The following is a 17077-nucleotide window of genomic DNA, read 5'->3' as shown; positions in this document are numbered from 1 at the left end:
CACACCCCTGACACTCTTATGTCGCAGCTCTTAACTGATGGCGAAATGGCCCCTATAAAAAGTGAGAGAGCACTGGAGAAGCAGGACTGGCGGAGCCCCAAGGTGAGCAGACTGCACAGCACTGTAAATCACATCCAGTCAGGGTCTGCACTGAGCTTGCTTAACCGAAGACTAAAAAACAACTACAAAGGACAAATACACTTTGCCACGTAATCTAACTATGTGGGCCAAAAGTCCACCAGTTCTGGAGTCTGAAACAGGCTCTTTCATCACACACACACACACACACACACACACACACACACAGTTCCCAAAACAATGACAAAGCAAAAAGACAACAAAAACCCACAAAAAGAAAATAATGCCCCCCCAAAACATCACAAGCAAAAACTTATTCAAGATTATCTGTAACAGTTAAAACAAAATAAAAAATACAAAAGAATTTAAAAAGCAGTAAGATTTAAAATCACAAGAAGTCCAACCAGATGTTTCCTTTCATTTCTGAGGTCTGTTTTTCTAAGACGGCAAAGCTTTGACGCGGGCTCAAGCTCATCCGACTTCTCTTCGCTGGGCGCGCACATAAGACCCCTGTGCAATCACCGGGCTGACACACAGGCCTGCGGTTGAGGAGGGGAGATTGCTCTGAGGTGCAGCTGCCCAAAGGCTGCAAGGGGTGGTAGAGTCCTCACTCATGCTGGGTGGGCTTTTCCAGTGATGCCCCTGCCCCAGGCACCCAAACTCCGTTAAGCAACCCCCTCACTCATATTCCTGTAAGTAATGCCAACAAATTCATGGGTTCAACAAGACTTTCACCGGCCTGTTGTCATAGCTCTTCATGGGGTGAACAGGCACAGCCTCATCTCTCCCTGGGAAAACTCACCCAACAGTCTTCTCTTAGCTGGGAAAACAAACTAGGGACAACAGTGTCAAGTAACAGTGACAAACTGCATTTCACCGATGACAGCCGTGCCGGGAAGTGTTCTGAGAATAGCTGTTTCCACACTCCTCCAAGTGGGATGTTTCTACCATCATCCCAGGGAGAACCGGAGGCAGGTTCCCGGGCAGGCTGACTGTACACCACATCTCCACAGCACTGCCGTGAGTGATGCTTCCACAGTCCAAGTCCAGGATGGTTTCTGCGCCACAAGCAATGCTTATCTGCTGGGCACTTGCCCTCCTCCCTCCAACCTCTCCAGATGTTTTCTGGTGGCCTCTTCTCTAGGTCAAGGCTGCCCTTGAAGGTTTAACCAGATTTTACAAGTATAAAAATATAGTGGTTAATGGTTTGCTTACGTGTTTTGTGTGTTGAGGAAACATTCAGAAAGAAGAGAGAACAAAGCGGATATCACTTCCCATGATCATTTATCAAAATCTTAAAATAGACCCTCAAACTGCAGAAAATTAAACAGCAAAACAGTATGAAGCCTGGCACTTAAGAGTGTTCAAATAATAATATAGTTCCCATTTCTCCCTATCCCATGACCCCATTCCCTAAAACCATTAAAAGTCAGTTCTAACACCAAAGCCCAAAGAACCCCATTCTCACCACCCCCACCCCATCATCATCAAGATGACGAACTTAAATCAGCTCCCACGATTCGGAGAAACGGTGAGGAGACAGAGAGGGAAAGAGGTCCTGGCTAGGTAACAAAGGCGACGAATCTCCATATTGGCCAGCTTCTTCCTCAACGTCCCGACTTGAGACAAAATCTACCTACCTGGGAGTCTATCTGACTCCTAGTGTCTCAATTCTACCAAAACCCGCCCTGAAAGAGTTCACGGAAACATCATAAAGAGTGACCTCACTCTCTAGGTCAGCCATGAGGAGGGCACCTATGAAACACGGGGTCATCTGTGAGCGGGCAGACAGCTAGTGCTTTCCCTCCTTGAGAAAAACAAACAAAACTTCACTTTTTAGAAATAAAACAGTAAGTGTTTAGACTAAAATATTCCATGCGTCAATGATGATTCTGAGCTTGGTCAGTATGCCCTGACCAGCATTTTCAGTCGCCATTACTAAGTCTTTCTCAACAGATAAAATAAAGCAAGTAAAGAAAGTGAAGACATAACTATTATTCTGGATCCTGAAAGCCCCAAGTTCTGATGCAATGGCTTTGAAGTAGAGGGAAGAAAGGCTCGGGACAAGGCCTGCTTCCCAGGGACAGAACCAAGCACAGATGCCATCAGGTGGCGTCACAGTGGACTTCTTGACTGACCACCCAACTTCAATTAAGACTAGTAAAGCTACCAAAACCAGGGGCCCAGAGGTAGCTGACTTTGACCTGAGAGGGGCTGTTGGTCTACCTGAAATGCACAGTGAGTCAGAAGAGCCGAAGCTATGGGCACCAGGGGGCTGACAGTGGCGCCATTCCATCCTCCCTGCTTCCCCCCCATACCAAAAACATCGGGGCCCTTCCTTAAGTGTTAAGAATAATAAATGGGCTGCGAGGTGGTGGCGCACGCCTTTAATCCCAGCATTTGAGGGGCAGAGGCAGGTGGATCTCTGAATTTGAGGTCAGCCTGGTCTACAGAGCGAGTTTCAGGACAGCCAGAAATCATGTCTCGAAAAACAAACAATAATAAATGGGGCTGAAATCTCCAGGCGGGCAAGGAAAAAATTATAAAAATTGCCAGGAAATTACTCAGTCTGATCCAACAGCCATTCCTAGGAGCTTTCTTCTATTTTACACTTTTAAGCTTCTATTCATTCAGTCATTTCATCCATATGGAGTCCCTTCCCCATGCAGGGCTACTCTAGGAATTAGGAGAGACCTATGAACAAGACTGAGGAGCTCCAGGGTTCACAGGGGCATCCTTTAGTAGGAAACACATATGCAACAATACAATAAGCAAGCAAGTTAGTGTTTTGGGGTCATGTAAGACAAATACAAGGCTGGGGATGTAATTCAGAGATAGAGCAATTACCCAGCATGACTCAGGCCATGATTTGATCCCTAGCCCGGAGGAGATGGGGGAGAAGGAAGGAAGGAAAGAAGAAAGGAAAGAAGGAAGGAAGGAAGGAAGGAAGGAAGGAAGGAAGGAAGGAAGGAAGGAAGGAAGGACAAACTCAGGGATCTACACAGACTTCCAGCTGGATTAATTTGGTCAGGATAGGCTTTGTCTGTCTGTCCACTGTTTTGAGAAGCTCTCATTGTGTAGCTCAGGCTGCCCGGGAATGCATTAGGAAGTCATAGCAGTCCTGGTCTCTGAAATGCTGGGGCTAAGTGGAGCAGTGGGAGCCTTCTTGGGGTAACAGCTGGCTAATACTTGAAGGACAAAGGAGTGAACTGTAGAGATATTTTCTTTTTCCAAGGCAAAGATCTCAGAATGGGCCATTCTTTCGGTACCATGCTAAGAACACTCTGCCTAAATCTAACCTCTTCCAAAAAAAAAAAAAAAAAAACTGTTTCTGTGATCCATTTTGAGCCAATTTCCATAAAATGTGAAGTTTAAAACAGGATTTATTTTTGGCCACTGATACCCAGTCACTCCAGAACCATTTGCTGAAGACTGCCCTTCCTCCCTAAAACTGCCTTTATATTTTTGAAAAAAAAAAAAAAATCAGTGAGAAATATCTGTGCAGGTCTATTTTTGAATTTTTCTATTTCTGTTCCACTGATCTACATATGTGTCCCTCTGCCAGCACCACGCTCTCCGGAATACTGTAGATACACTCTAAGTTTTTTAATTAGGTAGAGTGATTATCCACAAAGGGATTAAATGGAACAAAGTGGCATAAATTGGCTTTACTTCTAAAATGTCAATCTACTGTGGTGAGCAAATTCAGGGTCACAGGAGACCTGGCCAGGCATGAGCTGTCAGAGGGTTAGACCAGTGACAGCAGCAGAGAGAGGAAAAGTTAACCAAAGTCTAACTTTCATATGAAGATAAGCCAACAGAATATTCTGGTGAGTTTAATAGAAGGTGTAAGAAACTCACGACTAGGGAAGGCAGGCAAGGATAAAGATAAAGTTTTGGAACACAAAACCAGGTATTTGTTTCTCAGATGTTAGGTTTGAGAAGCCTATCAGAAACCAAAGTAGGGATATGAAATAAAACACCATACGTGAAGCCATGCTCAGCAGAGGGGCCTTTCTGGCCTGGATATTATAATCCAGAAGTCACCCACATGTTGGAAGCTGTGACACTGGACAAGATGGTCCAGGAAGAACGAAAAACCCTTGGCCTTAGGGTCTCCAGTACCGAGGTCAGAGATAGGCAGAGAAGGAAGAGGAGGAGGCCAAAGGTGTGACCATGGAGATCGGAGGAGGCGAGAGTGTTGTCCAGGAAGCCAAGCAGGAAATGACTGCATGACCTTCGGATGACACTGGAGGAACAACCCGGGAGAGGAGCAGTCGTGGAATTAAGAGAAAGGAGCAGATGAAACAGAGAGAAGCGGGGAGTTGGTGGAGAGGTTTAACAGGACTTTCAAAGGCTGCACTATGCAAGGGAACAAACCCTGAGGAGACAGTGGGGAGAGCTGTCCAGAGACGCTGTGTTCATGTAATTCTTAGGATGGGGGTCCCCATGTTGAATAAGGAAGAGAATGGCGTGGGGGGTGAGGCTCTGATGCTGGCACTTGTTCCTGCAGAATAGAAACAGGTGGCGGGGAAGAAACGTCACATCACCAAGTGAGAAAGCAGAACCCAGAGGAAACATGGCGGCACGGGCTTCGATAGGAAGAAGCCGGGAAGCATCTCCGAATGTGCTCTGTGTGTATTAAACTCCACTCTGTCTTACAACACAGGATCTGACTCAAGTGTTGCTCCTTGCTCTGTGGTTATATAATAATCCATATTTCCACAACCAAGTCCCATTAGTGCTGAGTGACAAATCCCTCAGGACAGAATTCCACCAAGTGTCTGTGACGAAGAGATCCTGACGCTACCACAAAGGGCCATGAGTGGGTGAGGAAAACCCGACAGCATCGAAGATGAGCTGGCAGCTGCGGTCCACAAAAGGCTCTCCTGTTCCGCCTCAGGGTTAATGCCGAGCAGTTACTACGTCCAGGGCAGACAGCACGGAGCAGACACACGTGCAGTCTGCTGTCTAGAAGACAAAGCCCAGTGGCTAAAGAAATGCCCGGTCCTAACTGATGTCACCGTTAGCAGGCACATGCAACAGAAAGTAAGACAGAGAACTGTCCTCTCTGTGGAGCTGATCAGGGAAACAGGACAAGCAGGGAGGAAGAAGAACAAAGGCTTCAGGCAGAAACAAGTCTAGCTGGTTTGAAAAACAAAGGCATGGTGGACAGGAGACAGTGTCACTATCTGAAGTGGAAGAGGGCCACAGGCAGGGACCCATCACCATTAGATTGGGCAGAGATGGGATTTGATTCTAAATGCAATGGGACGCACCAGGAAGGAGTCACATGACAGTCTTTCACAAGACGGAGCTTAGTTTTCTGGAAAAGGCACTCCCTAGTGTAATGTTAGCATGCCTTAACTAGCTGAAGGCTCATGGTGCCACCAAGTGAACAAAACCAAAGGCCTGCTGCAGAGGTCAAGGTGAGATGGGCTGGAGACGGAAGGGCGTTGAAGCCGGTGACCAATGAGCCCGGACAAAGATGTCCCAGCCACGAGAGGACTATGGGGCAGGAAGAGGGGGCGGGAGGGCAGCCAGACACACCCAGGGATCAGTCAGAGCAGCGGCTTCACTGCGTGTCTTCCAAAGGCAGTCACTGAGGAAGCCTTCTCCAGAACCTCCACAGCCTCCACACACGCCTGACACGTGGGAACTGAACCTCTCTGGATGGAAATCACTCATGGTTTAAGTGGGCCCAGTGGCAAAGAACCAACAGGGCGAGACTTGAACAGCTCCTGTGAGAAGCAGAATGGCTGTTTCCCTTCCCTTCTAGAAAGCTATGCAGACAGAAGGAAGGCAGGAGTCTGCCCTTTCACCTCCTTCCATCTGTTTCACAGCTTGCCTTGAAACCTCAGAGCAAGAAAGGGCACTCCTACCACGGGATATGATTTCATTGAAAGCTATCCTGGTTATCTTCCAAACCCTATAGGCCTCAGGTTTGGTAGCGCAGTGCAGGCTGTATGCCCGAGCCGACTGGGAGACTCTCTAAGCCACGTGCCTTTGCCTTTAGGAGGAGAAGGCTGCCCCCCATGCAGTAGGAGGTCTGTTTTAGTGACCTACAACACAACTGTAAAGTTCTGTTTTCTTTCTGGTCTGGTTTGTATGTGTGTACCTGTGCAGCATGGGAATGCATGCATACATGGATGCGTGTGTGCACACGTGTGTGAAGGCCAAAGGTTAACCTCAGGGACTGTTTCTCAGATGCTGTCTACCTTGTTTTAGGCACAGGGACTCCTACTGGCCTGTAGTTAACCAAGTGGGGTAAGTTAGCTGGCCAGTGAGCCTCAGGAATCTCCCCAACTCTGCCTCCTCAGTGCTGGGTCTACATGTCTGCACCACCACACCTGGGTCTTTTACACGGGCCCTGGGGATTAACTCAGATCATGTTTGTGGGTTGAGCAATTTATCAACTGAGCTATCTAACCCCAACAAGGGTTTTAGAACCAAACTGTCCTCGGCATTACAGCCTACGACGTAATGAATGTTAATAAACGTTCACTAAATGTTCCCTGCTATAGTTTTTATCACCCCACTGGGGAGGAGGGAATTAATAAGTGACATTTACTTGCAAAGTAAAAAAAATGGAGAGCAGGCAGAATGTGTTTTGTGTCCCAGCCTATGGTGGCTCAGCTGTACAAATCCTGGTGAACAAAAGAACAGCAGACAGGAGAGAACTCTGGTACCAAGGAGCTTGCAACGCTGAAACAGTTGCATCCCCAGCCAGCAAGCCAGACAGTGTGGGCCTAAAGGATGTTAACACAATCTTATCCCTTCGCCTCCAGCTCCCCGGAGTATCCTGTCTTCTTCCAGAGTCTCCCCGGGTTCCCATTGTCTGGACACTCACCCGACTAGAATATACTTTATGGGTATAAAAAATAAGTTCATCTTTGTGATCCTCCTGACCAGAGGCCACCAAGACCAAGTTCTGGACGCCGCCTATCATAGAGCTTGGTGCACCCGATCTTCAACCCATTCCCATGGCTCCGATAACTGCAAGAAGCTCAGGAGTCAGCTCATAAATACAATTAAGGGTCCATTCCCAAGGAAACTGCATCCCAGGGGACACCAAGAACGCACCTGTCAAATGGTCTTGCACATTGCACAAAGACAGGGAATAGTGCTGGTGCTGATGGCCACTGCTCCCATAGGACAGACGGGTGTGTGCCAATAGTAACAGATTTACATGTGAAAGGCGCCAAGCGCAGTTCTGCTTGTTTGTTTTTCTGATAACAATACACACCTACATAACAAGTGCTGGGGATCAAATCCACAGCCTTGAGCCTGCCATGTAGTATTCTGTATTCTGCCATTAAGCTGGACCCTCACCCCAAGTAGGCAGTAATCAAAATGTAATCATGTGACACGGGTATGGTGGCCCCGCTGGCCATCCCTGCACGCAGAAGTCTGAAGTAAGAGGACCCTCTGTTGAAGGCCAACCTGCGCAAGACCTGTCTCCATAGTAAAACAAAATAGCAAGGCATGGGGACATAGCTTAGTGGCTTGTCTGGCACGCTCAAGGCCCTGAGGTCAAACCTCAGTACAAAAACAAAGCAAATTCCAAGCACAATTAACAATAACAAAAAAAAACCCCAAAATTTTTAATTGTCTGAACACCTCCTCTTTACGCGCTTTTCATGCATATTATTCTTCCCACTGTCCTAAGACTAGAACCAGCCTTAGCACCATAGCCCGACATGCTCGCATGAGTGGAGGAGGACCAGAGTTATTCAGATTCTATTACACAAGACAGGCACTGTGGGTTGTCTCCCAGGGTTCTGGAATCTTCTAGAATAACAGATATCCATAGTAAGTGGTGATTAGCATCTTACCTAGTCCCTGATTTACCCCACTGGCCTGTAGAACCTGTTTCACTTCCTTATTTATAAAATTTTCATCACCTTAAGGACAAAAAAGAGAGATTTAAGTGCCTTGAGTGTGGTCTGGAGCCTTTGTTTTGGTTTTCACTGTTTTAGAACAAAGCTGGAATCTATTTTCAGAAAAGGTACACCTCCCCGAAACAGCAGAAATAGCTAAAAGAAACTTAGGTGCATACCCAGGTGGCCTTGCAGGATGTCACATTGCGACCTGTTTACCCAGGATGCATAAGCCACTGCCATCACTGAAGGCTCCTTTGAATGTGACAACAGATTTCATCAAGACCCCAAAGCCAAAGCGCGTCAGAAGCTAAGAGCTTCTGCAAGGCAGAATGCTTTCAAAGGATATTCAAGACTCAGTTTAGAAAACAGGGGCATCTGGGGGCCACTAGGAAATGTCAACTTGCCTTGTGACACGGTCCAGGAGATGTTATGTTACCAACACCCATGCTGCCCAGACGGAAAGGTAGCTAACAGGGTTATCACAGAATGCTTCCTTTCCTCCCATCCACAGCCTGTTAAAACCTGGCCCAACCGCAGGAGGGGGAAATGCAAACTTGTTCTTTGGCCCTAAACACCTGTTTTCATTTCAAATCATGATGTCTCAAATTTCTGTAATCATTAACCTGGTTAATAACATGGTCTGATAGGACAAGACTCAATTTCACAAAAATAAACTAAAAACCTACGGCTTGAAACTAAAAAAGAGGGGGTTTCAAAATATAGGTAATGAGACTTATAATCCCATTGCAGGAACCAGCTAGAAAGCAAACACCTGCGGCTGTTTAGATTGCCTTGGCAATCGGCCTGCCCTCCCTCTTGGGTTTCTACCCATCCTTTGAACCTCTAAACATTATTTCAGCAAGACAGAGTTCACATTGCGCAAGTAACCTTCAATCTGTGTTCTTGACCAGAAAGATAATTTTTCTGAATACTCTCCTATTTCAAGATTACCTTCTGGATTTACATGTTACCTACAAACACACCTGGCGCTGCGAAGTGGAAACCACAGCCCTAGTCTGCCCCTTACGGCAGCTGACAAAAGCACACGCACTCAGCCTGCTTTGGGTTCTGTTGTTTGTTTGTTTGTCTTGCTTTGTTTTTTCTTCTAGCTTTGGTTTCTGGAGACAGATTGTCACTGATGCCCAAGCTAGCCTCTTTCACTCTTGGCCATTCTCCTGCCTCTGACTCTTGAGTTCTAGAAACGCTGAGATTACATGTATGCACATTACACCAGTCATGCTTCAATTCCTGTGTCGGTGGCAGGCAGGCACTGCCAAGGACATCCCCTTTGCATGTAGGGATCGAAGGCACAGAAGAAGGCAGAGAGCAGAGCAGGAACCACCCAACATCACAACACACGCTTCTTCAACAGAAACGAGGGATTCTTAAAAAAGGAGAAAACCACCTCAGGGGAGAGTGGCTACGTGGAGGGGTGAGCTGTGGAAACATAGCTCAAGGTGACAGAAAGTTCCATTTGGAGGTAAGGAGGCTGCCCCCCCCCTTTCATTTGTAAATTACCAAGTTCACCAGCTTCAGTACCGAGGCCTTGAAACGTAGAAGAATGGGAGGAATAGGCAGAGAAAGTGGGCCAGACGGCCAGAACACTCTGGTCTTGTAAAATATTTCTGTTTTAAGCCTAAGCCTGTGATAACTGCATAGACTTCACAAAGAGAACTGCAGCTGGAGGGACCTAGGAAGGAGAAAAGCTGTCTGGCGGCATGTCTTCGCAGCAGAGCTGAAGGAGACTTGTGTGAAGCTGCAACCCTAACGGACACAGGCAGTTTTCTGCAGGGACCACACAACGCTGTGCACACAGTGAACCTAAGGGCAACACTACCCTGGGGGTGGAAAACCGATGATTAAAACGCTGTGCAAAACAAGCAGTCGTAGGTAGGAAAAGCAAGCTACAAAGATGTCAAGAGGAAAAACCTGTCGACACCCGGCAGAATCTGGACATACTGAAAAGTCACAGGAAATGCTCCTGCTACATTCCAACATGCTAGAACATTCATACACAGTGGCAGGGGTAAGAAAGGCAGGCGGGTACCTTGGTTCCTCTAACCCTCAGGTCAACAGGACCCAACCGTTCTGTATCTTCCAAACTCAGCTCTCTTCATCATCTCCCTAGCTGACTGGCTCCTGGGGAGCATGTTGCTCAAGAAGTGTTCTTCCCAAGCAATTCTCAAAGACAGGGTGTTGATAACTTCGGGAGAACAAAGGATTTGCTTTCCAACTTGTTTCCCAACTGAGTGGCTGCCTCTTAGGCCTTCAGCTGGGCCCAGGAAACCTGTAGGATCCTCTTCCCCCATTTCCTGCCTCGTGAGAATAAAACAAGAGAATAAACAGTTTTGAATGGGATCTAATAATCTCTTCCTTGTTATCTATTTCAAGCATCTACTTTTAAAAGTCATACACAATGTATTCACTAGGAGAAACTGCATGGTCTGTGGGACATTTGGCAGGATCTGGAGACAGTGTCACTGTTAGGACGGGGGTACTGAGGACAGCTAGAGAAGCGACCTAACAAGTCAACAGGACCGAGTCTAAAGACCGTGTTTTAGAGGACAACAGGACAAGTTAAAACTGCTTCATAGTATAAAATATCCCAGTGTTTTGTTTTGTACAAATGCGACACTTTATTACACACACACACATACAAGCACACGCATGCACGCATGAAGTCAAAAGGCACACTGTATGATTACAGATACCATGGCAAGGGAAGGGGCTAAAGGGACAGTTCCATGTGAGGAGTCAGGCACAGGGGCCTGGGCTCCTCATGTCATGTAGGCATGTCAGTTTGAGAAGCCAGGATGCAAAATTCCTCTGGGCTCAGCAGAAGGGAGGCAGATCTGAGTCCACATTGACTCCATTTCCACCTAAATTGGAACCCCTTTTTATCCCTAACAGTCAAGTGTTTTACTAGGAGACATCAACTCCAAACTTGCATGTTTTTCCTGTGTTTGTTTAACCTGTATGCAAAAAAAGGCTCTTGATTTAAATTATAATCTAAAACTGAGCCTCTTCTTTTGCCTAGTCCACAACCAAAACAATGCAAAACACAGGCAAACCATCCCCATCAATCAGAATTCTTATTTAATTGGGAATAACTGGGGCATAAAAGTTGTGTTGTGACTCAACGCTAAAGTGCGTCCGGAGGGAATAAAGATTAAAAACTACAACCTTGAGACCAGCATTGCCCAAGGAAATTTAAGCCATTTATTTTAAGCCATTTAAAACTTCAGAAGTAGCTTAAGGATGAAGCTCCAGTTTTCTGGCTGTACCATGCTGCCTACCTGCCTACCCTAGTGCTAGCTCAAAGGGCAGGCTAGGGAGTCTTCCGGATGCCCACCAATCAGGCGCTGGGCTCCAAGTCATACTGCAGTAAGGTGGTCAACATTCAGTCTCTGCTGAGTAAACACTGGTGACCATAGAGGTCTGGACTTCAGAATGGCCATGAGGGTGTCCCCTCCTGGACTTCCGACCCTAGCGAACCCTCTGGAAACCCACACCTCTTCAGACCAGCGGTCTCCAACCCGCTGGTATAAGAAGTCCACTCATAAATCTGTTCTACAAGGAGAGAACCTTATATGCAAACACAAGACGGAATAAAAAGAAAGGGGGAATCTTTTAAAATCCTTGTGCGGTTATGCCCGCTCCTAGTAAGTGGTTAGCATTTATTCAGGACCCTCCTGAACACCTTTAGGAACCCAGCTCTGGCCCGGAAGTATTCCTCCCTTAGCAGCCTGCAAAAACCGCTCACAAAGGCTAGGATGCTTCCCGACCTCCCAGAGCCATGCCCAGGTGTGCAAACCCAAGGCGCTCAGGAGCACAGACACAGGTGTGCACACACAGGTGAGCATGCTCAGAAGCGAACACAAGTATGCTGACTCGGAGGGCCCTCCTAAACTTACGCAAACGAATGCGTACTCACAGATAACGCCTATTCAGACCTCGGTCCCGGGTCACGCCGGGGAGACTCAAAGCCCGGGCTCACCCTCCCCGCGCCCCCACTGGAGCGCGCGTGCCCAGCTCACCTCTTCCAGAAACTTGGTCAGATCGTACACCTTGTGGTGCAGGATCACCCAGGTGCTCTTGCTGTCTTTGTGCTTCTGAATCTCTTCCAGGGTGTAGTACTTCACATCCTTGTTTGCCTGTCCGGCCATCTCGGAACAGTGAGCCTCCCGAGCCCTGCAACTCAACCGTGCAGGGTGGTGCGCTACTCAAGTCTGAGTTGCCTCCGCCAGGGACATTCCCAACCTTACCGGGACCCGTGCCCAGGACCGTGAGGTGGCGCCACAAACTGGGCAGGGACCGCATGGCCTCCAGCGATTGGCCAATATGGTGCTCCCGCCCTCGGTCGACGCCCTCCTTCGGTCCAATCACGCTCCTCAGCTCAGGATGCTGGTATTGATTGGCTACAAGAGGTGCCCTTCACAATCACCCGCTGCCCGCGCCGAGGACAGGGAGAGACTTTTCTGAGTCTGCGCAGAGGCAGCGGGTGGGGTCACTGGGTGGTGACGAAGCAAGATCGGAGGTCTAAGCACCAAACAGAAGAGCAAGCGGTAGGGCCGGGGCAAACTCCATCCCCATCCTTAGACCCTGACCTCCACGCTAATTCCTTGCGCGCGTTTCCTACTCAAACCGGCCTTGCGTCCTGATAATCAGAACAAAAATTGCAGTGGTTCAAGTCCACAAAGTGACTGTCTGTAAGAAGATAGGAAAGAGAGTCTCTTACACAAGTGTCACAGTTTAAACCCTGAAATCGAATGAGTGGTTCCAAATAACGAGCCATGCATTTTTCTTGGCCGGTACCTTAGGGATGGCTCATCTAACAGGCAAACAAAGACTCTAAAGAAATTACTACATAAAAATTAGAAGCATACAATAATTTCTGTAACCTGAAACAGCTTCTGTGCCAGGACACCCCGAAATGGCAAGGACTTTCTCTTAACCTCCACAATGTTGTCAATTTAAATTCTAAATAGGGAACCAAGCTGTGTACTGTGAAGGGCACCCCCCCCTCCTGGCACTCCCCTGCCCTTTTGACAAGGAGTAAATACCATATAAGATAGCAGGGGGCACAAAGACTATTAACTTATTTTAAAAGCCCTTAGTGGTTTTTTTTAAGTCTTTTAAACAATGAACTCCAAAAATAAATATAAATAAATGACATTAGTGATTTCCACCTCCGTGATTTCCGGGGAAATCAGGAAGGTCCTGAACACAGTAGGTGCTTAGAGGTAAGTTCCCTCCCCTTTACCTCACGGGGAAGAAAACACTGGAAAGTACTCCAAACTACTCTCCTTGTTTCTTTCGTTTAACCAAAAGGAAACATTTCCGGTTGTAACTCAGAAGTATTTCTAAGGTAAATTATTTGTATTAGGATAGAAATCTGTTTAATTCACATACAACATGCATGGATTTTATTTTACATTAACCAACTAAAATATAAAGTAGGAACAATTTCCACGAGGTTCAGTGGAGTTTTTAGCTTCATGGGAAGTTTCAAATATGTAACGATAGGCTCTCTGTATCCCTCACCTGGCAATATAATAATGTAACTATACAATATAACAATGTGACTATACAATAAAAGCAAAAGGCAGCACACACCTGCAGACCCTGACTCAGACAGGGGAGACAGAGGACAACGGGTCTGAAGGCAGCTTGGGCTACATAGCAAACAGTTTTAATTTTGAAGACATCCCATTTTTGCTTGGTTCTTTGTGTTTGTTTTGCTGTTTTCTAAGACAGTGTCTTACTGTGTGGTCCAGTCTGGCTGGGAGCTTACTGTGTAGCCTACACTGGCTTCCAAATCCTCTCTTAAGAGGTCTTTCTGTCTGGTTCTTGAGTAGCGTGGACTACAGAACACCCCCACTACGTCCCAATGGCAATGCATTCCAAGCTCCCTTTCTTTGTGTAAAGAAAAAGACTTACAGTGCAGTTCCTTTTCCTTGCATCAAATTCCTCAAGCATTATTTGTTGAGAAGACTTGAAAGGAAAAGGAATGGAGTAAAATATACCCTGTGCACACCCTACAGTAATTCGTGTGTGGATTGGTTAGCTGTACCTAACAATCAAACATGGGAGCTGGTTAGCAAGAGAAAGCACAGAAGTAGTGTTAACTGTATGTGCATATGGAGATTTACACGAGAGACAAAAGTCAAAATACAAGCAAAGCACAATGCTTTTATACATTTTAGATAAAGAACAATCAACTCATGAGGAAATGACGGACCTCTGAGCTATGCTGGTAAATTCAGGGGAGGTCGTCAGGAGATATATGGGATGAAGGTAAGTGCTAGAGGAAGAACTAAAGGTCATGTGAAGAACTTATCTGTGTGGGTTTATGGCTGCCCTCATCAATACTTAGTGAGCAAGGCTGTTTGTACTCCTGGTATTAGAAAGGTAAGGTTTCAGCTTGAAATAACCACTATGCCAGGGCCACATGATTGGAGACAAGTCCCTAACTCCTGCCATAGCCTGTCTTCAGTAAATTCTATTGGCTTATTTATCAGATATTAGTGGAATTAATTCTGAATTGTATACTCTTTTCCACTAATCCATATATCTATGCTTCCACCAATATGATACAGTCTTGACAACAATAATTATTGAATAATTCCTGAGATCAGGTAGGATGAGTCCTCCTGCTTGTAGGCAGATTTTTCTGTCCCATCAACCAGCTCCCAAATAATGACATGGAGACATATTCATTATGGAAGCTCAGTCGATAGCTTAGGCTTACTTATCATTAGCTCTTATAACTTAAACTTTTATTCACCTACAAGTTGTCATGAGACTCCTGGCATTTGCCTGTCCTCCTGCCTGTCTAGCTCCCTCTCACTCTGGCTGGTAACTCCTTCTGGCTCCTCCTTTCTTCTTCCCAGCATCCTTGTGCCTAGAAATCCTGCCTAGCTATTGGCTACTCAGCTTTTTATTAAGCCAATAACAGAGACACGTTTTCACGGTGTCCAAAAAGAATATTCCACAACACCTGCTTTATTTCCTTCTCCAAAACTGCTTCCGATAATCTCAATTCCTTTCCTTGTCGCATACACATAAGCGTAGCTAATGTCTGTGTCGGCCCCAGTCACTTTTCTATTACTGTGATAAAACGCCATAGCCAGAGCAACTTACAGAAGAAAGAGTTTATTCAGGCTTGTGGTTGCAGTGGGATGGGAGTCTGTTAGCAAAGGGAGACATGGCTGCTGGGGCAAGAAGCAGGATGGAGGTTGAAGCAAGAAGCAGGGAGCTCACATCTTGAACCAAAAGCACTGTAGTAATTTGAATAAGAATGCCCCCCCGCCATAGACTCATATATTTGGATGCTTAGTCACCAAAGAAGTGTGGCCTTGTTGGAGGAAATGTGTCACTAGAGGTGACACGAGCCAGGCCCAGTGGCTCTCTCTTCCTACTGCCTGCAGACCCGGATGAGAACTCTCAGCTACTTCTCCAGCAGTATATCTGCTGGTAGGTTGCCATGCTCCCTGTCATGCCGATTATGTGTGCTTTCCTTTGTAAGAGTTTCAGCTTTCATGGTGTCTCTGCACAGCAACAGAACTGTGACTGAGACAAATAAAGCAGAGAGAGAACTGGAAATGTCATGGGTCTTTAAACTAAAGATACCTCCAGGGCCGAGCTCCCTCCAACAAGGCCGTGCCCCTAAACCCCCAGCACCACCAGGGGAGCCCAGATGTTGAAATGCCCAAGACCATAGGCAACATTTCTCATTCAGATCACCACAACGTCCACTCAAGTATTGTTGAGAATTTAATAAGAATTCCTGTAAAAGACAGGAGAGCTGGATGACAGCAAGGGCTGCTCTTGCAGAGGACCTGGGTTCAGTTCCCAGCCCTCACAGGGATGGGCTCATAACTGTAATTTCTGTAATTCCAATTCCAGTGGCACCAGAGCTCTCTCTGACCTCAAATGTCACCTCCATGTATGTGGCACACATACAGACAAACAGATGCACACAAATACACATTTTTAAATGACAGTTTTTTCATTAAAGCTATATGTTAAGCTGGGAAAAATTGTGCACTGCCACCCCTTCTAAGATATGAGCACAGAGATCTTTCTTAGATATTTTCCATCAGCTATTTCAATTTCAGCATACAAATCTTATATCTTCATTGGATACACATCAGAATGTTCTCACATAAATTTTAGGTATTCACTATCATTATTGTGTGTGTGATGTGGGGGGGGGTGCACGTGTCAATGGCATGTGTGTGAAGGTCAGAAGACAGTTTCAGTACCCTTTTTCCACCTTTATGTAGGTTTGATGCAGTGGACTCACATCCCCAGGCTTGCTGAACAAGTGCTTTTTACTACCAAGGCATCTTGCCGGTCTTAAACATTCGTTTTTAGTAATTATAAATGGTATTGTATTTTCTTGTATACCATTCCATGTTCATTTCAACATATAATTACTTAGCTAATTTTTACACTTTCCTTGAGTCTATACTTTCATAACTCGGCTTCTTGGCATGTGTATTGAGATTGTCTTATAGCCAATTATGTCACCTGATAATAACCTATCTTTTTTTTTTTTTATAAATCCCTTATCTCATTGACTGTACCATGTTCAAAGGTGGCTGTATTACTAGATCAGGTACTAGATAGTCGCTGCAATAAAAACTGGGAAAAAAACGCTTTAGAGAAGGGCAGGTTTTTCTGGCTGATGGTTTGAGGGTACAGTCCAACCTACTGGGGAAGTAATGGCATCAGGGGTTTTTGGCAGATGGTCATGTTGTATCTGCAGACAAGAACTCAGAAGAATGGCTGGAGAGACGGCTCAGCAGTCAAGAGCACCGTTTGCTCTTGCAGAGGACCAGGGTTCAATTCCCAGCACCCACGTGATAGCTCACAACCATCTGTAACTCCAGTTCCAGGAAATCCAACACCCTTCTCCAGTCTCTACAGGCACCAGGCACGCCTGTGGGGCACATACACACATGTAGGTGAGATACGTGTACATATAAATAAAGGCCATTTAAGAAAAGCCAACAGTGGCCGGGCGGTGGTGGCGCACGCCTTTAATCCCAGCACTCGGGAGGCAGAGGCAGGCGGATCTCTGTGAGTTCGAGACCAGCCTGGTCTACAAG

General features: G+C 46.4%; 1 protein-coding gene across 1 annotated transcript in view; it reads right to left on the bottom strand.

The window, feature by feature from the left end:
- LOC101996142 (cytochrome b5) overlaps positions 1 to 12279 on the bottom strand; it is a 30280-nt gene extending 18001 nt beyond the window's left edge. The window contains exon 1 of the mRNA XM_005356331.2: positions 11999 to 12279. Coding sequence (XP_005356388.1) covers positions 11999 to 12127 — 129 coding nt within the window. The 5' untranslated portion in view covers positions 12128 to 12279. The remainder of the gene's footprint in view (positions 1 to 11998) is intronic.
- Between the last annotated feature and the right edge of the window lie 4798 nt (positions 12280 to 17077).

The sequence above is a fragment of the Microtus ochrogaster genome, chromosome 18 (assembly GCF_000317375.1).
Source record: "Microtus ochrogaster isolate Prairie Vole_2 chromosome 18, MicOch1.0, whole genome shotgun sequence".
Taxonomy (NCBI): domain Eukaryota; kingdom Metazoa; phylum Chordata; class Mammalia; order Rodentia; family Cricetidae; genus Microtus; species Microtus ochrogaster.
Note: the sequence above shows the minus strand (reverse complement) of the source record. Positions and strands in the feature narration are given on the sequence as shown.